This window comes from Seriola lalandi, unplaced genomic scaffold (genome assembly GCF_002814215.2).
Source record: "Seriola lalandi dorsalis isolate HSWRI2012SDOR001 ecotype SW California unplaced genomic scaffold, Sedor1 jcf7180002054085, whole genome shotgun sequence".
Lineage (NCBI taxonomy): Eukaryota > Metazoa > Chordata > Actinopteri > Carangiformes > Carangidae > Seriola > Seriola lalandi.
In genome coordinates this window covers 112,574-134,953 of record NW_019524638.1, presented here as the reverse complement: position 1 = coordinate 134,953, position 22,380 = coordinate 112,574, and the positions used below count along the sequence as shown (strand labels likewise).

At 41.1% G+C, this 22,380-nt stretch overlaps 1 protein-coding gene across 2 annotated transcripts; it reads left to right on the top strand.

Moving 5' to 3' along the window:
* The first annotated feature begins 414 nt into the window (after positions 1–414).
* LOC111652868 (uncharacterized) lies at positions 415–22,380 on the top strand. 2 transcript variants are annotated; one of them, XM_087173196.1, is made up of 38 exons: positions 415–583; positions 687–855; positions 1,645–1,867; positions 2,178–2,297; positions 2,684–2,902; positions 3,137–3,445; positions 3,689–3,907; positions 4,311–4,457; positions 4,590–4,838; positions 4,950–5,183; positions 5,334–5,582; positions 5,763–5,987; positions 7,038–7,286; positions 7,665–7,877; positions 8,005–8,271; positions 8,419–8,634; positions 8,841–9,017; positions 9,211–9,333; positions 9,838–10,005; positions 10,178–10,393; positions 10,501–10,730; positions 10,825–10,954; positions 11,070–11,263; positions 11,495–11,681; positions 11,961–12,173; positions 12,591–12,774; positions 12,863–13,064; positions 13,228–13,392; positions 13,615–13,860; positions 14,013–14,240; positions 14,753–14,887; positions 15,560–15,761; positions 15,862–15,987; positions 16,414–16,521; positions 19,401–19,637; positions 20,349–20,643; positions 21,870–21,966; positions 22,151–22,380. In XM_087173196.1, exons 1-38 carry the CDS (start codon positions 498–500, stop codon positions 22,214–22,216), a joined length of 7,323 nt encoding a protein of 2,440 aa, XP_087029322.1. In that variant the 5' UTR covers positions 415–497; the 3' UTR covers positions 22,217–22,380. The 2 variants fall into 2 exon arrangements, with proteins under 2 accessions (XP_087029322.1, XP_023259024.2); XM_023403256.2 differs by having other exon boundaries at positions 7,656–7,877.

Genomic DNA, 22,380 nt, shown 5'->3' with positions numbered 1-22,380 from the left:
TTCCTCTCCTGTTAATAATCCTTCAGATTTAATTTACAACCCTGTGTGGATTTCTGGAGACACAGTCTGGGAACCACTGAGCTAATACAAAATAATAATTACAGCTGCACTGGATTTTCATTTGATAAAACTGGTCACTTCTCTGCCTACACAAAGTGACAATGAATTATATTCACAATATTTCGTTTTTTGAGCTGAATGTACTGCATTCTTCAGTGTTTGTCTCAAAACACCTAATATATTTGAACATGATACCTTTTGCCCAATTATTAAGAGTCTTACTGTTATTGTTGTACAGCATAGTTTTAGCCACAGTCCATGTTCCAGTTGTGGATCATAATGAAATCCATTCCAGACCACAAATGCAAAACAAAAAGCAACATTTCTAAACAAGTTTCCATGATTTCTAAACAGGAGAGCCTGGAATCAAGAGTCTAGCTTGTGATTGGCTGAATGGAAACCTTTACTGGACCAATCAGAGGACAGAATCGATCTACATGCAGGCATCTGATGGGAACAGTTACACTACTCTATTGAGCAAAAACATCGGCCCATCAGATCTGGTGCTTGTGCCTGTGGAGAGGTATGATGACTTTTATTCTGTCTGTTACATAGCATTTAAATTTAAAGTAATCTCATTTTTTATTTTAATGTCATCTTTAAAATAAAAAAATCTGCTCCCCTAGCTCGATGTTCTGGATCGATGCCGGCCCAGGTGACAGGGTGACATTAGAGAAGTCATGGATGGATGGGTCAGAAAGAAGCTCTGTGACAGTCCTCACTGCTCAGTCTGCTCACGGCCTCACTGCTGACGTGGCTGCCAGGAGGCTGTACTGGATCAGTGACTTCAAGAAGGTGAGCTAAAGAAAGAAACACAAAGCACATCAGAGTTCATCAGACATAGTGGAGGATAGAGTTTCATCTCTTTTCTTCCCTGATGGTGAGAGTTTTTATATTTTATTTACAAATAAACAATTAAATGCAATACTACTGTAAACAATGCAATGTTTTTGATATATCTTCTTCAATAAAAATGCAATATTAAAAGTAGTTTTATTTTAACCGTTTATCTCGGGGCATTTTTTTAGCTAATTGAAGCACAGAGAAAGAAGGAAGATATGATGAAATTAATATGAAACCAGTGCCCTGCTATTGAGAAAATAGAATCTAGCTATATTTCTGTACAATGGTCTGTTTCACATTAGTGATTGGGTACACTGCTTACTAACTTAAATAAACTGATTTTTACAAATAGTAGATACATTTGTGACTCCTCCAGGGCTATTGCATGCCCATCCATGAGCTACAAATATGGCATTTGTTTTGATCAGTGAAACTGAACAAAGTTAAAACATTAGGACATTATCTCATGCTGAAAATTGCAGCCTGCATATTAGAAATTTCCTCTAGATAATCATTCTGCCCATCAATAAGGTTATGAATGAACAGGGTCAAGGAATCACTACACTTGAGTTCCTTGCCATTATTAAAAGTCATATCAACATACAGCTTCACCATCTATCACTATTTGTATTCACACAGTTTATTGATAAGTGAAAATGGAAAAGTTTGCTTATCAGTCTGGATGAATTTTGGAAACCGTTTGTTTGATATCTTTCATACAGTAATAATTATTATCTTCAGTCTATAGAGACGGTGAAGGTGGATGGGACTGGCCGTTACTCCTTCACAGGACTGTTCAACAAGAGAGCGCCTCTCAGCCTGGCTGTTTTTGAAAGTTTATTCTACTGGGTTGATGACAAAGGACTGTGGCAGGTTCCACAGAACCAACCAAACCAGAAGAAATTTCTTTTGAAAGCTCAACTGCCACTGTTAACTGTTTATCATGAGCTACAGCAGCCTCAAGGTATCTACTGAAACAATAGATTTAACGTCTGTTAATTATTTCTCTCTCAGAATTTCCATTGATGTTTGAGGCTATGGTGCTTTTTATATGCAGTGTGCCCAGATATCTTAATTTTATGACACAACCATTGTGTACCAAGTGTATTAACTTTGTTCTTGTGTATAGATTCATGTACAAAAATGTAGCCATAACATAATGAACTGCAGAAATACCGTCACAAGCCGGTGTAAGTTAGATCTTTCACAGTCATCACAGTTGTTTTTGCAGGACCTAAACTTAATCGCATTAATCTCATCTTGTCATCACTCAGGTTCTTCTGCATGTGTAAACACTCCATGCCACCTCTGCCAGCTAACTAAAGCCAACCCTGTTGGATTCACCTGTGCTTGTCCAAACTTCAAAATACTGTTGCTTGATGGGACATGTGAATGTAGGTTTACCATCATTTTAAGTTGTCATGTCAAAATGTTTATGATTATATGCATTTTATGTCTTTTTCCTTTTTCTGGTAAAGGACAAGTAATACATTTTAACAGACTGTTTGCTGATTTTAGTTTTAGTTTCTTTCAGGCCCAACCTGATCTAGTGACAGGAAGTCGGCTTGTTAAAGCAACTTTCCCTCTTTTCATTTCATTTCAGGAAATTGGAGCCATTTTGATTCCAAAATTATAGCTTAGGAAATGGGTATAAAGCTCGGTTATAAAATGTTATCTGTCCTTAGACTTCTGGTCATTATGGGATTAATATACCATATGTTTTCTGCAGCCCTGTGATAACTCGATGAGGATGTTATTAAAATCTTTTTTTGTTCCACAGATCCAAGATTTATATATGCTACCATTACCAACATCAACCTGTTGGAGTTTACAGGCAAAGAGTCATCTGATACCCAGCTGTTTACCACTGATGACGGCATCCTGTCATTGGATATGGACTGGAACAGAGACTGGCTGTACTGGGCCAACCAAACTGGCCATGTCCAACGCACCAGTTTAACGCAGGTCAAGACTGAGGTTGTCCCAACACCTTTACCAGGTTCGTGCTTTGAGTTTTCTACTTTAGGCTGTTTTACATCACTGTAAATTGAGTATTTTGAAGATGATGGATGGGGTGTTGGTCGGATAAATTACAATAACATTTTTCACTGTTTTCTTTAGCTTTGACCAGTCAGTGGAAACGGATCGATAATTAATAGTAATTGTTAGTTTCAGCCCTATCTGATAGACAGCTGAGTTGACTGACTCACTACTTTTTTTTTTTTTTCTTTAGTTTGTCTGATAAAAGTAGACCAGATGAGCGGAAGCCTTTATTGGGTGTCGTGTGACCAATACACCATCGGTACCACCGCAGCTGGTAGTCATTACCCACAGCAGCTTTACCGCACCACAAAGGAGATTCGAGACTTTTATCTGGACTGGCTGAGAGGTGGGATCCTCTGGCTGGAGGAAGACCAAATCCTCACCATGAGCATGACGGGTGGCAAAGCTAAAGGGTTACTGCAGTTAGCAGGAGGAGTCAGTGGGAACATCGCCTTTGACCTCAGGGCCAATAGTCTGCTCTGGAACTCAAAAAGGGCAGGTTGGTTACTTATATCAATCATTGTGATCTTGTTCTTTCTCATCCTCAAACTTCTCACCAGCTGCGACTCGTGGGCTTGAAGTATTAATTGTTGCAGCATTTTCAATGAATTATCTAATTGCAAGGTGTATAAACAGCCTGAAAAGTAGACGTAGTCTTTAGAAGAGCTCTGAACCAAGATATTGTTTCAGTACTTTCCATTTTTTAAGACCAGTTAAGTTTTGGTCCTTGCACCTTTTACAGGCCTGGCGACAATGAGTTTGCTACAACAGAGAAGCCACCAAGCTGGAAGAAGATGGAACATTTCAGGCTCAGTCGTAGCTGCCTTTGAGCCCTTCCTGTTGTCTCTCTCTGACGATGTCATAACTCTGTGGGATCGGCGTGATGGGAGCCCCATCCAAGACATGACAGTCAGAGGTCATGTGCTCAGTGTAATCACTGCACTCAGGGATGTTCGCACAGGTCAGACTAAATTAAATCTGAGGGGAGGAAAAATAACAAATTTATTCAGAAAGAAGCTGTTACTTTTATTTGGCATTGTTTTACTTTCACTTGAATTTGGTTTGAATAGTTTTTTTTTTTTTTTCTGTTGAAATTTGACAGTCTGTAGCTTGTGGTTTTCTTTAGTACATCTACGGTGCCATCATGGCTCATGTTAACTCCATTATCCTTTTAATTTAAAACTGAAAATATAAAACAGCACTTTTCTCAAGACCAAGCTTACAGCAACAGTTTTTTTTTTTTTTAAAGCAAATCAAAAAACTTTTCAGATTCTCTGATCTAAAGGTGGAATCATTATTGGATTATAGTAATTTGTGATGGAGGACATTTGTGTTTAATTTGATCTAACTGTAATTTTCCATAGTGCCCAGTGCTCCAGTTTGCAATGAACTGTCTGTGCTGTGCCGACACTCATCAGTCTGCCTTTCACAAGCCCAGCTGTGCGATGGTAAAAAGGACTGTCCTGATGGCGATGATGAGGAATTTTGTGTTACCACATGTCCATCTAAAGGTAAAGTCTCAATATGCAGATCTAAAACCTCCATGTGAGTAGGACCATATTCACCACTGACTTGCTGTTAACTTGAATTTCCTAGTTGTGAGAATTTGTAATCATCTTTTCTTCCTTCTCTGTTAATATTAGAGGATTTCAAGTGCAAGGACAGTAGAAGTTGTGTCAACAGGAATCTCGTTTGTGATGGTCGCTCTCATTGTCACGATGGCTCAGACGAAGTTGACTGTCCAGCTGTAGATCCTCCTGCAATTGAGGCAAATGTCCTGAAGTGTCGCAGGGGCTCAAAGCCATGTAAAGATGGCATAGAGTGTGTTTTATACAGTCATGTGTGTGATGGAGAGAACGATTGTAAGGATGGATCAGATGAAGAAGGATGTGGTAAGTTTCTTAAGACAAAGTCTCGCTGGTCTACGTTATAACTATGAACCATAATGTTTGACAATTTAGTTAAAAATAGTTTAACCTTACTATGTGATTCATATATTTAAGATGCCACAGTACTGACCATGATTCCAGCTCGACCCAGCATCGATTCATCAAACCAAATGCCTCCTCCTACCACACCTCCGGCTCCGACTGTGCCAGCCTGCAGCAGCCCGTCTGTGCTCTGTCCTGCCTCTTCTGTTCACCTCTGCATTTCACCGAGCCAGTTCTGCAATGGCCGTAAAGACTGTCCTGATGGCTTTGATGAAAATAACTGTGTGAAAAGATGTCCTTTGAAAAGTACGTCACAAATCTGGAGTGTGGTTTAGTTCAAAATGTTATTTTAACAACAATAGATGTTAAAAAATAATAATAATTTGACTCATTTGAAAATTCTGGAGTTTAAGAAGTGTCCTTAAACTAAGAAAGATCCTAATGATTTTCTTCCAGACGATTTTCGCTGCAAAGACCGTCGAAGCTGCGTCTCAAAGAGTCTGGTTTGTGATGGTCGCTCTCATTGCCACGATGGCTCAGACGAGGTCGACTGTCCAAGTGTAGTCACTCCAGCAGCTCGGGCAAACATCCTGAAGTGTCGCATGGGCTCCAGACTTTGCAGAGATGGGAGCGAATGTGTTCTCTTTACTCACGTTTGTGATGGAGAGAGAGACTGCCGGGATGGATCAGATGAAGAAGGATGTGGTGAGTTTCTGTGTGAATGTTGCTTTTGAGAAGCGGAATAAATGTGGAAGTGCTTTGTAGACGAGCACGGCCTGCTGTGGCCAATGAAGCCGGCAAGTCTTTTTTTCTGAAATAATCAAAAACTTGACAATATCCTCAACTCAACACTTCTCCAGCTAACTCTGGGTATGATACTTGTAGATGCTACAGACACTGCCACCACCATCCTTGCAGAAAATCACTTGGATAAACCTCCTGCACCTGTTGAACCAGTTACTCAGCCTCCCACCAAGCCACCCTGCACCAGTCCTTCAGTTCTGTGTCCAGGTTCATCTTTATGCATCAACCCAACACTGCTCTGTGATGGAAAGAGAGACTGCCCTGATGGATCTGATGAAAAATGTGTGACAAGATGCCCCTATAAGAGTGAGTGGTCAGGTTATGGGCTTTGTAGCTATGAATGCTTTCTCAGCCCCTGTTCAGACATGGGTTAACATGCATCTTTGGTGATCTGATCACAAGTGGACTGCTCTAAGTACAGGTGTGAATGCGCCCAAGACACACTGAGGACGCATTTGAGATCCAATCACTCAGACCACACAAGTGTGTCCTGTGCCACAGTGAAAGGACCACGTACTCGGCTGATATCCTGTGTGTGTGTGTGTGTGTGTGTGTGTGTGTGTGTGTGTGTGTGTTACTCACAGAGAGAGGTGATCCACAACAGCTTGTAAGATGATGGAATGACTTCCTTTCCTACTGAAGTACCCCATTGTTGGAAGGGGCAGGGATGGGCAGGCGAGAGCCATCTATTGCTCCCCCACGTTTGGGAACCCTCATCTCTCCTCAAAGCCTTCTGTAATCTCCCGTCATCTGTAGCCTCAAGGCTAGTAATAAATTGGCGCTGAAGTGTGCATGTAAAATGACGAATGTGTCAAACACATTTTTCCAATGCCAAACTTGGACATTGTCTTGAAGTCTGTACCCGATGCAAGGTAAATTGTCACCACAATCCTCTTCTCCAGTTGTACATCAGTGCAGAAATGTGCAATGCTGTGTAGGTGTCGTCACAGTTTCTCACATATGAAATCAAATGTATGTGTTTATTTGCATATAGAGTGAGGAAGTGAAATCACTAGTCACATCAGACATATGTGATGCATTATAATGGCAGGTGTGAACTGATGTAATTAGAGCTGTTCACTTATGATCGGATCACCCAACACACATGTTGATGCCAGGCCTGAACAGGACCTTAAACCGCTCCCTAACTGGAAAAGTTAACAGCTAACTTTTATTATGTGGTTGGTTTGGTATCATATTTGAGTTGAAGTACATTTTTCCTAGAAACATCACTATCAACAAGTATTGGTGTGAACTAATATAACAACATGTCCAGTTATTGTAAATTAAGTATGCAGAACAAATTTGATAGAATTTCACTTGTATCTCTAAATATTAATTTGCCCCTAACCACAGCTGACTTCCGCTGCAAAGACCGTCGGAGCTGCGTCTCAAAGAGTCTGGTTTGTGATGGTCGCTCTCATTGCCACGATGGCTCAGACGAGGTCGACTGTCCAAGTGTAGTCACTCCAGCAGCTCGGGCAAACATCCTGAAGTGTCGCATGGGCTCCAGACTTTGCAGAGATGGGAGCGAATGTGTTCTCTTTACTCACGTTTGTGATGGAGAGAGAGACTGCCGGGATGGATCAGATGAAGAAGGATGTGGTGAGTTTCTGTGTGAATGTTGCTTTTGAGAAGCGGAATAAATGTGGAAGTGCTTTGTAGACGAGCACGGCCTGCTGTGGCCAATGAAGCCGGCAAGTCTTTTTTTCTGAAATAATCAAAAACTTGTAGCTTAATAAGTCATATTGTTTCATACCTAAAGTTGCCCAGCAATTTTTTTTTGTAGCTATAGTATTGATTTTAATGAAAAATAATAGTAATTTATAATGGGAGTAATAGAAATTTTGGAAATTAGGCTTGTTCTGAATTGTGACATATACGTGATTATACTAATGTAATAATATGACAATGATATATTCTAGTTTTAGGATGTAATTTTTGACTTTGACTCGTGTGTTAATCATTTTCTAGATGCTGCAGAGATTGCCACTAATGCAGAAAATCTCATTTTAACTGAATCCCCTTCACCTGTCAAAGCCTTGACTCAATCTCCCACTAAGCCATCCTGTACCAGTCCTTCAGTTCTCTGTCCGGATTCGTCGTTATGCATCAACCCAACACAGCTATGTGATGGAAAAAAAGACTGTCCTGATGGGTTTGATGAGAACTGTGTGAGAAGATGTCCTTACAATAGTAAGTTAAGGATTAATTGACTGTTTTTCTCTGATCTCGACCACACTGGAAAATGGAGAGTTATATTTTTGTTTTGCTGTTGCTTTTGTCTGTCTTTTGATATGTTGATAAATGTTTTCCTCCTCAGCTGAGTTTCTCTGTCAGGACCAGAGGAGCTGTGTCTCAAAGAGTCTGGTTTGTGACGGTCGCTCTCATTGCCACGATGGATCAGATGAGGTTAACTGTCCAAGTGTAGCTACTCCTGCACCTAGGCCTAATGTCTTGAAGTGCCGGCTGGGCTCAAGGCCGTGTAACGATGGCACAGAGTGTGTTTTATACAGCCACATATGTGATGGAGAGAAGGACTGCATGGATGGATCTGATGAACAGGGATGCTCAGAAACTTGCAAACAAGGTTTTTCACTTTAAACACTTGAACTTAGAACTCATAACTTAATTTATAACTTATAATTCAGACTTTCCGAACACACTGCACTGTAAATTAGTACTTTGAGGATTAGCTGTAACGCTGTTTCGTTCAATTAATTGCACTCCACCCCAGGTGAGTTTCAGTGCTCCCATGGGAAGATGTGCATCCCTGTGGCTCAGGTGTGTGATGGGAAGTCACAGTGTCGGGACCAGTCTGATGAACAGGACTGCTGGGAACGAACCAAGAGCTGCGAGTATCGTTGTGTTGACGGCAAGCGCTGCATCCCAAACAAATTCCTCTGCGATGGGGAGAGAGACTGCCTGGATGGCACAGATGAGGTGGGCTGCGGTAAGTCCTCACAAATAATTTTTCCAGTATTGATTCATCATTGATAATTGACTAATGAGGTTGTGTTACTTCTACCACTACTAGAAGTTTGAGCACTGTGTGTATTGGAAGCAGATAAACCTAATGAAACACTGTCACTAACTCTAGCTTTATCTGACATCTGAAAACGTTCTCATCATTTTAACACTTCGTTTTCACCTTTCCAGACCCTACTACAACAACTAAACCTGCTGTCCTCATGTCCACATCAGCTTGCATCGCTCCCTCAGTTCTTTGCCCAGGCTCATCCCTCTGTATCTCTGAAGATCAGCTGTGTGATGGACAAAGAGATTGCCCTGATGGATTTGATGAAAATGGCTGTGTGGTACAATGTGAAAACCATGGTAAGTCTGTGTCCGGCGATTACCTTGATGCGAAAGTAGCTGCACTCTACCAGCTCAGCAAGCTAATGATGGCATGGACCCACTGTGGGAGAATCTTTATGAAAGCCTTGGATGTCAGAGCAGCAGCAAGATTTTCACAATGTTTGTATCAGTATATTAACTCCTCATATTAACCACTTACCCTGCACATCAGATGACTTCTTGTGCAGTGACCGGAGAAAGTGCGTCCCCAGGATGCAAGTGTGTGATGGTCGTGCCCACTGTCCCGACGGCTCGGATGAGAGGCAGTGTCAATCAGCTGATTCTCCTGCTTCCTGTAAGAAAACAAGAAAAATACAGCACAACAATGACATGTAAAAGCAGTTGATAACAAGAACACTGTAATTATACGTCGCAACAGTTGGAGTTATTGCAGTTGAACAAACACGACAAAACGTTAGTTAACTACACACTTCTACCTACCAACCATCTATAGTCCCCCTGACTACCAGATTATTATACACCTTGGCAACCCCCAATGCCTTAGCAACTGCCCAGAATACCATAACGACCACCAAGCTGCAATACACCTTGCCAAACACTCCAAACGCCAAAGCCACCACCTAGTAACACCCTAACAACGTAACACATGTAAACTATCAACTAGTCTATTAACCAACAGCCATCATAGCAACATCCTAGCAATACACTACCACCCATTTAGCTACACAGCAGCAAACTGAGCGCTCAATTACTTTCACCGTGAAAACAATCCTGTTTTTGCCTGTTTACTTTAATTGTCTTAATAACCCATTAAATTCATAATTTTCTTTCTGCCAAGCCTCCATCAACGTCCTAAATGCCAGATCTGCCCCTCTGAGGTGCCGCAAAGGTTTCAAGCCATGTAAAGACGGCCTGCACTGTGTTATGTACAGCCATGTGTGTGATGGAGAGAAGGATTGCCAGGATGGATCAGACGAAGAAGGATGTGCTGTTAAGTGCAAAGCAGGTTCGTTTTGTAGCTGCAAAGAAAAAAAATAGAATGTAGGTGCAAATGCATTCATGATCTGGATAATCGTTGTTAAATCACTTATGAATCTGAATGATGAATTTGAAAGAAGACAGTTTTGTTTTGAAATTTTAGGATAGTATTTGAGATGTTTCTTTTTGCTCTTCCCCAGGTGAGTTCCAATGTTCTCACGGGAATCGATGCATCCCACCAGAGCAGGTGTGTGACGGGCAGTACAACTGTCAGGACCGATCTGATGAAATGGACTGCTCAAGGCTGAGTGATGGCTGCCATCGGCATTGTGATAACAACACCCGCTGTATACCAAAGACCTTCCTGTGTGATGGCGAGAGAGACTGCGCCGATGGGTCAGATGAGGAAAAGTGTGGTAAGTGACTTTCAACATTAATTTGTACAGCAACTTGGATCAAGACACACAAAATCATCATAACATATGATATCCATGTTACCTGTTACCTGTTTCCCTCTTTCCAGGTGTGGTGGCCTGTACAATTAACCAGTATCGCTGTGCTAGTGGCCAGTGTGTGTCTGACGCTCTGAGATGTGATGGATATGCTGACTGCAGTGATCGCTCGGATGAGATGGACTGCACAAGACCCCCACGCTGCCTGACACAGCTCCGATGCCCAAACAGCCATGAGTGCTTGCAGAAAGAGTGGCTCTGTGATGGTGAGGACGACTGCAAAGACGGGTCAGACGAGAAGGTAAGGAGGGATAATGTGATAAAGTATACTGAATCTTTGCTTGTGAAAATAGAGGACGAAACATCAGATATAACTTCTCCTCATTTGTATCCAGAACTGTGTTACACCACCAGCAAAGTGCAGGGGATACCAGTGGCAGTGTGGAGACAGCAGTCAGTGTATCCCTCTGTCCTGGAGGTGTGATGGGAAAAGGGACTGTTACAATGGTGTGGATGAAGACAAATGTGAGCATGTTTATTCTCAGATATTCTGAAAATGGAATACTTTCCCATACAGTAAAATGTCTTTTAATCACTATGGGTAGACCTCTGAAGCAAATCTACACCTCTGCTTTCACAGGCAACCAGAGAAAATGCCCGTCTCACCTTTACCAGTGTGGGAGTGGTGAGTGCTTGGAGCCTGGCCTGGTGTGTAACGGCTTTACCAACTGTGCCGACAGTTCAGATGAGGGCGTGGGATGCACTCGGCGCAACTGCTCCAGCCCATCAGCTCCTCAGTGTGACCACCACTGTGTCAGCACCCCAAATGGAGCGGTCAGTACACAGCACATGTGTATCTGGTTGTTTTCAGTCCAAGGTTGTTAGCATTGTTTTGTACTCACTTTGACCTTGGCATTCTCATCCATTTATGGTGAGCCTGTCACAACTAGAGAATTGTGGCAAAGTATCTAGAAACGTACACACATGTTGACTCTTTTTGCATATGGATATACACAGAACTTATTCTTGCTTGGTTTGAAAATAACTTTTCCGACACTTTTGCAGAGGTGTTACTGTGCCGCAGGGTTCAAAATACAGTCCAGTGCTGTGTCCTGTGTGGACATTGACGAGTGCAATGGATTGCCGCACGCTGTATGCAAACACACCTGCCTCAACACCCGTGGGTCCTATGTCTGTCATTGTCACCCTGGCTTTTACCTGGAGCCTGACAACAAAAGCTGCAAGACCAAAGGTGTGCAGTAAGCTCCGTAAACAAAGATCTGTTTGTAGAGGGAAAGATTAATTTCTGGTGTAATTTAAGAGCCATGAGGTGATTGTGCATCTTTTACTCTGTTAACTACACATTATGAATTACTCCTTTTATTTGAAATACATTTTTTAGATCTATTTCATGACTACCAGTCAGTCAAAATTTTCCATTCATTTCGATAATATAAAAGAATAACCCATTGATGGTTTTGCTCTTGGTTTTGGTGCCGTTACCGTACTCTGTTCATGTTTCAATCCCTAGACGAACCTTTGCTCCTGGCGTCGGTGCAGTCAGAGTTGTTACTGCTGGGAGTCCATAGCAGCACGTTGCGTCTTCTCTCCTCTTCCAGTCGGCCGGTCTTCTCACTGGATTACCACTGGGCACAACACAGAGTTTACTGGCTGAGCCCCGACTATCAGAGCATCCGCTGGACTGACATAGAAAATTCAAATAACAAAGGCACACTTATCAAAGGTGTGGTCGTCACAGGAATGCTACAGTGGTGTGACAGGATTTAATCGATTTAATCCTTTTTTTTTTCTTTTTTTTTTTTACAGCAGACATTTTGACATGTGATGAGGAAAAGAAAGTGTAACTGATAACATTTAAACTGACAGCATTTGATTTTAGGTGAGCTAGTTCCAGGGTCCTGGTGTTGTGCATGCTGGTTCACTGTCATGACTTACTCAGGACACTTTGTAACTGAGCCATTGTTAACAAAATTAATTTCTTCTGTGCTTTATCTGCTCCGACAAATCAAAATGTCTGCTGTGAAAATGGTCTGTAAACTTAATGGAATGAGTGTACTGAATTAAAGCCACCCCACAAAAATCATTTGAGGAATTTGGCCTATGACCTGATTTTATAGTATTCAAATGAATTCTGTTACAGGAGTGAAGTCAGACTTTATCGCTGTAGACTGGGTCGGTAAGAACCTGTACTGGGTGGACGGACTCGTAGGCCAGATTCTGGCTGTGAAGCTCAGTGATGCTACAGTGAGATCTCAGGAGTACACTGTGGTCCTGGGTGAAGATCTGGAGCAGCCAAGCTCTTTGGTCTTGCTGCCCCACAGAGGGTAAGGAGTTCAGTCTGGTTATATATAAAATACATATATATATTTACCACCTCAGCTCTTTCATAATTGCATTAATCAACTTTTTCAGTCTGATGCTGTGGTCTGAGATTGGCAGCACCCCTCAGATTGAGCGGGCTGGCATGGATGGTTCAAAGAGGAAGGTGGTGGTGAGCCGAGCCTTGAGCTGGCCTGTCAGTTTGGCCTATGACCTCCTGGACAACAGGGTGTACTGGGCTGATGAGAAGCTGCGCTGCATCGGCTCGGCCTCTGTGGATGGAGACGACGTCAAGGTAAAGAGATTTTAAGGATGAACCTCAAAGACAAGTGGGTTTCAAAGTTTGAGTCATCTGAGGAAAGCACATGATATCGACACAGATATTTCAGATGGTGTGATTGCAGCTGGTCTCCCAGCATCATTATTAAATGGTGATGTTGATGCCCTTCTTTCACTAGATACTCCAGTTAGCCGAAACTCCAAACCCTTTCTCTGTGGCCGTCTTCAATGACAGAGTCTTCTGGTCTGATACAAAGAGGAGGACCATCCGCTCAGCTGACAAGAACACAGGAAAAGATCAGAAGGTTCTTCTGAAGAGACCAGGACAGCCATTTGGACTTAAAGTGAGTATATAGCTTCTAATGGTGTGGGCATCACACCAAAACTGCTTTGAAGTTTTTAAACATATTCAGTTTTACGAATATATCGGTGTTGGCTGTAACTGTGAAATTCTCAGAGGTTGCTAGGTTTCAAATTTTTACTGTGTGTTTACACTCACGGCTGCATAGACTGCAGTATTACGCCACAGCTGTGAACCTTCATATGCATGTTTTCTGTCTCCGCAGCTGATGCATGCCCTTTCCCAGCCAGCCATACCCAGCCCCTGTGATCAGCTACACTGCTCCCATCTCTGCCTTCTGGCCCCAGCGGTGAGGGGCAAGTCTGGAGCTCCAGGAGCTCCAGTGGTGAGGGGGCTTACTGCAGTTTGTCGATGCCCAAAGGGGCTGCTACTTTCCAAGGACAAGATCACCTGCTCTCTGCCCATGGAGTCAACGTTCATCCTGCTTTTGTCTCGTACAACAGTCTATCAGGTGAGTTGTTTCATTGTGGTGTCAAGTCCAGAGAGCCTGCAGGCCTTTGTCCCTGCCAAACTCTCTTGAGAAACTAAGTTTTCCCTTGTAATTGAAGCTTTTTTGATTAATAACACTCTCCACTTTGTTGTTTGCTCTCCTATTCCTTGTAGATTCACTTAAACTCAATGCATAAAGATGGTGTTGCTCTTAAAAAAATGCCAAACGGTCGAGTTCTAATCCTCCCTGGAGTAACTGAGGCCTTGGGGCTGGACGCATCCATCAGAGAGCTCTCTCTGTATGTGGCTGACGCAGGACAAGGATCTGTGGATGTGCTGAAATTGAGCAGCTCCAGATCAGGAGGGCAGCTGACACCTGCTGGACAAATCCTAAAGCTAAAGGTTAGTTTGAATAGCTTTTCAAAAGAAATGTCAAGTTTTTAAATCCTGGAAAAACTAATTGAAGGCCATTAATTACTTTTAATGTGTTCAGGCTTTTTTTGTCATTTATTTTTATTTTTTGGGGCAACACAGCTGTGAAATAAGATGATAGCATTGTTGAGTTTAATGACTTTTAGCATTTCCTGATCTTTTTTAATAATTGCCTTTTTTAGTTTGATTTTTGACACATTTTAATGCTTCGTTTAGGGCCTTAACTTTGATTTCTAGGTAAGGACCGTCAAGCCAGTGTAAATCGGTTCAGGAGTTCATCCTATGCTGAAAGAGAAACTTTGATAATCTTGAAATCTTGAAACTTTGGTAATATGCTGTTTAGAAACTGACTTGGACAGCAAGCATTTTCAACCGGTTCATGGCCATCAGCTTTACTTTCAACCAAGCAGCTCTCCAGTAAAAACATTGTCACTCCCTCCTGAAATTCAGAATATGGAAACTAAACTTCTGTGTCCCACAAGGATGACACCGTCTCGGCTCTAGCAGTTGACTGGGTGACTTCCAACCTCTACTGGAGCAGCACCACGCGGCCCGATCTCCATGTGACCTCCCACCGTGACGGCTACACCACCTCATTGCTGCAGGGGTTGCTGGAGGTGAAGCTGGCTCTGCTGCACTGCTCACATTTGCTCTTTTGAGTTTCTCTTGTCACCCCCCCCGGCTGCATGTTCTTGCTTACTTTTACTGTGGACAGTCCTGATAAAATAATCACAATATACAGTGCAATTTGAAGGAAATCTTAGTTTGTTGTCTTTGCTTATTTTCATTTTGCAAACTAACATTGCTGAGCTGTCATGTCCAGTGATCTCAATCTAAGACTATTTGTGAAACTGGTGACGATATATATTTTACTCTTGGCATCAACAAGTGAAGGCAAAATATGTCATTTTGTATGTCGGCTACTCGGCTACACAAATATAGCACGTCCTTTCAACTGCCACTGAGGTACTCACTAATTACTTTTATTCAGAGCTATACATATAGTCAGATATTCTTCATGAATGTGCAGTTATTTGAAACAAAGGTACAAAATGTCTTTCTCAGAAGATGGCCAAATATGGCAGGAATGGTTTCTATGAAGCCTTTTATAAATGGTAAGTGAATGTAGATTAAACATGAATGTAACATGAAAACACCTTTTATCTGAGCTTCCATATTAGTGTTCTGTTAATGTGATAAAGTCACCAGAAGTATGTACAAGGTAGCTAAAAAAAAAAAAAAAACTTTTTCCCTGCTAGATAAAGTATAGCTCATGTTTGTCCCTTCAGGGCACCACTTCCATCGCGCTGCATCCCCCCTCAGGACGACTTTGCTACACAGCACTAGTCGTGGCTGGTGAGAAGAGCCAGGCAGAGGTGAACTGTGCCTGGATGGATGGCCGTAATAAAGCAGTGCTGTGGCGGAAGTCGAGCATCCCCACCTCGCTGGTCTTTTCCAATAAAGGAACCATGATTTACTGGGCTGACACGGGTAAGGAGTAAAAAAAAAAAAATCTCATGTACTTGACGACTTCAAAAGAGTAAATTTTTACTGGCTTATCTGTCTATCTGTTTCATTTTTCTTTTCTCAGGTGAGGGAGTAATCAGCTCTATTGGAGTGGATGGATCAGGTTATAACCAGTACAAAACGGGGCCCGGTCTGCTCATCTCCTTCACACATACTGAGAGCATCCTCCTCTGGGTCACCCTGGATAAAGGTCAGGGTGAACGTACTTTTTGTTTTGATATGGTTGTTTAGGTTACTGTGAAATGTGAGTCTGGGGTATTCTTTCTCTTCCACTCCCATAAACTGTTCAGTCCTGCTTGTGGAATTAAATTTCTTACCTTCTCATTTGTCTTTTCCCCCTTCAAGCAGCAGATGGCGTCACAGACTAATGTGACAATGAATTATTCAGACGATTAATTCCCAGCAATCTGTACTGTCAGACATGTTTAAACTTCCACTTCTTTCTTTCAAATCTTGATTCTCCTTGTGAATAATGAACACACATGAGATCCTCAGGCCATCCCACCCAGTAGCTTCTGAATTCTGCACTGTAGAAAATTAAGTAGTTGTTTGGAAGATGTTTTTATGCTTACTAATATTTTTGCTTTTTTGTTTGTTTGTTTGTTTCTTTTTGTAGATGTAACCAAACTGTGGTTCAGTGATGGGCTCCAGCCTAAACAACTGTGGTTTGAGACAAAGACCAGGATGGTGGAAGTCAGAGCCTACAACAACAACAGCCAGACTGGTAGGTATCTGTTGAGTGTCTCTTTATTGAAGATAAAAAAAAAAAAAAAAAAGTTGTCACAAGTTTACAAAGTGCTTCTTGATACATAGATAGGAAAACAGCATGACCTAAATACAGGCAATCTGACACAGCATGACACAGCAGGCTGAGTAAAAAGCACTTGACCTGGTCAGTGGTGAGGCAACAAGCAGTAACAAGGAGGCATGCAGAGTCGCCTACAATGGAACATTTGGGAAAATAACACATCTCAGACATGATGGTATAAACTAAAACACTTTGCACAAAGTGCAATGGAAGACAAAAACAGAATGTCACTCTAGAAGCTAAAGTGTGACTGGCTTTACTTTTCAGCATAGACCATTGAACAAGAGATTTATCTGTGGCACTGGCTCATATGAGGTTCAACAAAGATCAGTGAAATAGCTTTGGGCTAAATCCAGCTGAACTTGAACACTAGTTAATAAGAATTCAGAGTTAATTTTAAAAATGGAGTTTAATCAAAGTAGAGACCCAAGGACTGAAGTGATAGGATCTTGTTTCTTTGTTCTGCTAGTAAAAGGCTTGCAGCAGCAGTTTGTGGGAGACTTGAGAACATTACCAGAAAAAAGGGGATTGCAGTAACCTAAACGAAATGTGACGCATTTCATGGTTACAAGTGCATTTTTTGGACTTCTATTTAAAGAGGCATGACTGTGCAAGTTCTTAGTACTTCTACTACAAGTTGATAATCACATTCAAGGCAATGCCAAAATGTTTTACAAGGCAGGAATGTTTTTAAAAGGAAGATGACTGGTAACAAGAACACTCCTACTACCAGAACCAAAACATCTTGCATCCAGTTTCTCAGCTCTTACTTGTACCAAATTATTGATGCATCCGTTTTTGTGTGTAGGCAAACTACTATACAAAGTTGGTGCCTCAACAGCACATTTGTAAATGGAACAAAAATATTGGCTCTGTCTTCACAGAGCATTGTGGAGCTGAAAATGAGAAACGAGCAAGTTTTAAAACAAAGAAATTGAGAAAGTGGCTTGTCAACACTGAAATCATCTTTACTGTCCAGGTTTGTGATGCTACCATGCAACAGGCTTGCAGCACACACTGTCAGCTTAATTTCTAAAACCATGCCAAACCAGTTTTATTCATCAGCGTCAGGAATTACACCATCTGAACACGAATGGTTTCACCTCAACTTTGCTTTCCGTTTCTTAGTGGAAGAAGCAGATAATGTGTGTTATCAGACACCACAGGCAGAATGAAAAGACTCACTTAGGCTCAGTTTGAGTTGAATAGATGAGTGATGTGATACCTGCAGGGAGATGGGACTTGGCGAGCTGTGAGATCAGAAGCCTGTTTTTGTGTGTGCGCTGCAGTGGGAAAGACCGATGATGAATGGAGCTCTAACACACGCTCGAACACTGTTCCCTCTTGCTTATTATCTTGACCTGTAGCACTGTCTTGCAGGATAAATATATGCAAAAGTAGTGCTTCAAAGCAAAGCTTGTCTTTTTTATGTTAATGAACAGGAATATATGCAGGCCCACACATTCACTGAGGCTTTTACCATGTAATATTTTTTTTTCCCCTCAAATGGTATAAGATGTCCACAACAGGAGCTACAATTACAAATACTTTACAGTATAATGCTCTTACTAGAAATAACATTATAAGGTGCTTCATTACAACTGAAAACACCAATCATATTCTTTTAAATGCTTTAGTGCCAGTCATCAGACACAATTTCTGCTACACCAGCATTGAAGCCCTAGTATTGTAATTGTGTTTGAGAAATATAATTTGACTGAAATGTGTTTTCATAGATGAAACAAATTCTCTGTAGTTGGAGCAACACACCACAAGTGGATAGATACCTCACAGATGTGAAGAAAATAACATGTTACTTATGACTTTTCTGTGCAAAACCCGACAATGTCAGAAATACGGGTGACAAATGAAAGGAGAAGCCTGAAAAATTTGTGGAGAAACAGGATGACGATGCCAAGGACCATTGAAGCTGTTCTGGTGGTATCTTACTAAGACACTTTGTTTGTTTTTCTTTTACTTTGTCACCAGTCTGTGTGTCCAATTTCACAGAAGCAGACGTGAATATGAAGTGTTTATGCAACACTTGTAATACATGTCATTGTTCATTTGCACACATGCAGAAGCCAAATGCCTTCTTTCATAACACATGATTATCCTTTGACAAATGTTGACACACCTCTGTTTCACATAATCTGGACAGTAACCAGACTTATTTTCCCAGTCTGGGGCAGGAAGTGTCTTCACAGTGCCAAAGCAAATTGTCATTATCCACAGTCAGAGACCCTGATTTGTGTGTATCACCATAACAGACTATTGATTATCATGGGATGAGGTTTAATGAATGATGTATTGTGCACGATCGTCATTCCCACATCATTGTATGATAGAACCAACTTTATCTAGACGTAAGAAACCCCATTTACTCGCAATAGAACATTGTTGTTTGCGTAAACTATAAGTCCCATTATTGTAAATACATTAACTACCTGAAGACTAGCAACCCCACATGCTAATGAGGATCCTATAAAGAAAATGATAAATGCTGTTGACACTGAGACCTTAGAGGCACTTGAAAGAAGAAAAATCCAAATAAAATGCCCCCATGGTGTCATATTAAGCTAGAAGGTTACAATGAATACTTGAGATGTAATCAATGTAATTATCCATTAATTAGTATTTTTCAACTGATAAGTAAAAATAATTTTTCCCATGCACTTTCCTTAAATAATTTTGATTATTCTTGAGGGTATCAAAAGCATTGACCCTCAACTTCCTCAAAGACATGAATGCTTTTGGTTTTCTAAAACTATTCTCATTTTAACCATCTCCCCCAGGAACGAATAGCTGCTCCAACAACAATGGCGGATGTGACCATCTGTGCCTGCCCTATCCTGGAGGTCGGGCATGTAAATGTGGGCGGGCCTTCTACAGTGTCGATGCAACGTCCTGTGCCCACCTGCCTGACTGTCCTGCTGGAGAACAATCTTGCCATGATGGAAGCAAGTGTGTCAGCAGCATCAAGTTCTGCGACGGACACGTGGACTGTCCGGACCAGTCTGACGAACAGGACTGTGAGTTCTCAGCCAAATGGAGAAGACACTGAGAAAGGGCATCACTTCAGCTTTATTTGATGACTGTGGTGACTTGATACCAAAGAATTCATGAACCTCTGGTGAAGTTACTGGTATAAATCAGTAACTTTCTCAACCCTCTGCAGATTTTCTCTTTTGAAATAACCACTATTATTTATCGGAGATCATAGACAAATAATAATAATGTGAATGTGTGATTTTTGTCCTCAGTGAAAATTAATCTAAGATGTTCCAACTACTTTCTCAAACTCATAAGTTTAAAGGTTCTGCACTTCAGACTACCGGAGTTAAAAATGTACAACAATTGAGAAAAAAAAATTAAAATCATATGAACTACTTGAAAGTCATGGAAGCTTAAAATAGTTTCCAGCACAGTGGAGTAGTTTTCTTTGTTATAAGATAAACACCCAGCACATAGTAATATCTGTTTGTTTGCTAAATGTCAGGTTCTAAACTGTCAATGAATATTACCTAAAGATGTTTAGTTTTTTTTAACTTTGTTTATTTATGATTTAGTCATGAATATTTTACGTTACAGAAAAAACTTTAGAAATGAAAGTTTTCAGGGGCTCTAAAAAATCTTTTTCTGTGGGATAATTAATATTTAATATTGCATTTCAGCCTGTAATAGCAGTACATTTTTAATATGTGGCCTTTCTAGGTAATCACCAACATTGGTTTTCTTTTCAGGTCCAAACACAAACTCGGCATCTTTCGGGACCAAAGCCGGTGATGGCCGTCTTCCCCAGTCTTCCTCCTCCCCTCAACCAAACTCCAAAAAAGGCTCCACATCCTGTGACCTCCAACACTGCAGTCATGGCAACTGCATCACAGAAGGCAAAGTCACTCGCTGCCAGTGTGTGGCTGGTTACAAGGGAGAGTTTTGCCAAGAGACTGAAACTGGACAAAGTCATGTGGCTGTCATCCTGGGTGTCTTCTGCCTCGTTGCTGCATTGATGGCTGCTGCTTTTATCTTTGCCAAAAGGTATAGACTGTGATAGTGTTTTCTCATGCACCCTGGCCCGAGGGGTTCACTTTGAAAATGAGTGGTGGCAAGAAATGTAGCAAAATTTTTTTTTTTTTTTTTTTTTTTTTTGTTTTTTTTTTTTATCTTGTATGCGCAAGTTATTATTTTGTTCGCAAAAGTTATTTATCTTGTATGCACAAGTCGTCATCTTGTCATCACAAGATAATTTCCTATAAATGCATACGTCTCTAACAACTTCAGATGCACACAGCCACCATAATGGAGGGAACTCTGCTAATTACGTTTTATTTTAATCTTGGAATGTCGTTCAATGAAATTCTGGCTTTGCTCTTGCACATAGACACGAGATTGTCATCAGCAAGAATCATTTGCTGCACTCACTGAAGGAAAACAGGCTCAGCCGACAGGACTATGCAGATTTAGGTCATGCCATTGGCTCCATCCAGGAACAGTTACAGGGAAGAAGCATGAGTATAGATGAATGTTAATGCCGAGAAAATCGCCTTAAAGGACACAGCAGGCAGCGCTGGGGACTTCACAGGAGACAGGACTTCTCAAAGGGACCCAATTACCGTTTCATATGACAAGTTAAAACCTTTCGGTGTGTGCATTAATGATGCATCGACTGCTTTTCTAGGAAAATAATTTGGCTGAATGCTTGCAAAACCAGCAGTGACCAGAGAGTTATTGGGGACTATTTTGTAGAAGCTTGTTCTGTTTCTATGGACATGTACACCAGTAAAACGAGGGAGTAATAGAAAGCTACTGTATCTTCAACCAGCTTGCCCAACATAAAAAACAAATGAATAAAATGGCAAAGTGACTGTCCAAACAAAGCATGTTTCAAACATAGTTGAGAATCAAACTCTTTAAAGCTATAAACGCAGTTTATGCCTGTGATCTCCAAAACATAGACCTGTAATACATTTACTATGCAGATATAAACTTGTTCATTATTTTCTCCCACAAGATGACAATTTCTGCACACAAGATAAAAAATAAAATCACCTTTTGCGACTTTAAGTCTCAACAAATTTTTATTGACACTTTCCGAGCCAGAGAAGAGAAACTAAACACTGAAGTCAGTTGCTGCAGTATTGGGTAGCAGTTTGGAATTAAAACCTAAAGAGACTCCTCTACACAACTTCACAATTTTTTTGCTACAAAACTTTTTGGTCTATGTATAAAACAAATATTTGACTTGTGTACCTCGGTTTCCACAGGAGAGCCTGGGCATCGATCAGAAGCAGATCCACAGAGAAAGAAACTCTGATGGCTAACATGGGCCTGCCTTTTGAACACTATGATTCTGACTCTGAGGTAAATACATGTTTATAAATTAATTTGTACCTGAATTTATTTCAGAATATGAAGCGCATTCTCCTCCAAATTCAAATTTACTTGTACATTTCACACACAGTGAAGTATCTTCATTGGCAAGGTTCCTGATTATTTCTGCTCTGTTTATATCAAGTTGAAAATGGTCTGATCTTCTCTTCTCCAGGAGCTGGACTCCCCAGTAGACGTAAAGAACCCCCCACTCGCATTAAAGTCACTCCAGCCTAAATAGATTTCTGCATCCACTGAAATATGGAACTTTGGCATCCTGTAAACACCTGGTTGTCACTTTATATCAGATATCAATAATAACTGAGGATCCATGTCCCTGTACCTGAATTTCAACATGGTGATGCAGACTGTCAGTAATAAACATGATATAAGATGAACCAATAA

What these genes read in the sequence shown, in the direction of transcription:
- LOC111652868 (XM_023403256.2), top strand. Translation starts at nt 498, where the DNA reads ATGCAGGCATCTGATGGGAACAGTTACACTACTCTATTGAGCAAAAAC. An exon ending in GAGAAGATGTCCTTACAATA is followed by an intron (nt 7,878 to 8,004) that starts GTAAGTTAAGGA and finishes TTTCCTCCTCAG; the next exon opens with CTGAGTTTCTCTGTCAGGAC. An exon ending in CAACAACAACAGCCAGACTG is followed by an intron (nt 16,522 to 19,400) that starts GTAGGTATCTGT and finishes CATCTCCCCCAG; the next exon opens with GAACGAATAGCTGCTCCAAC.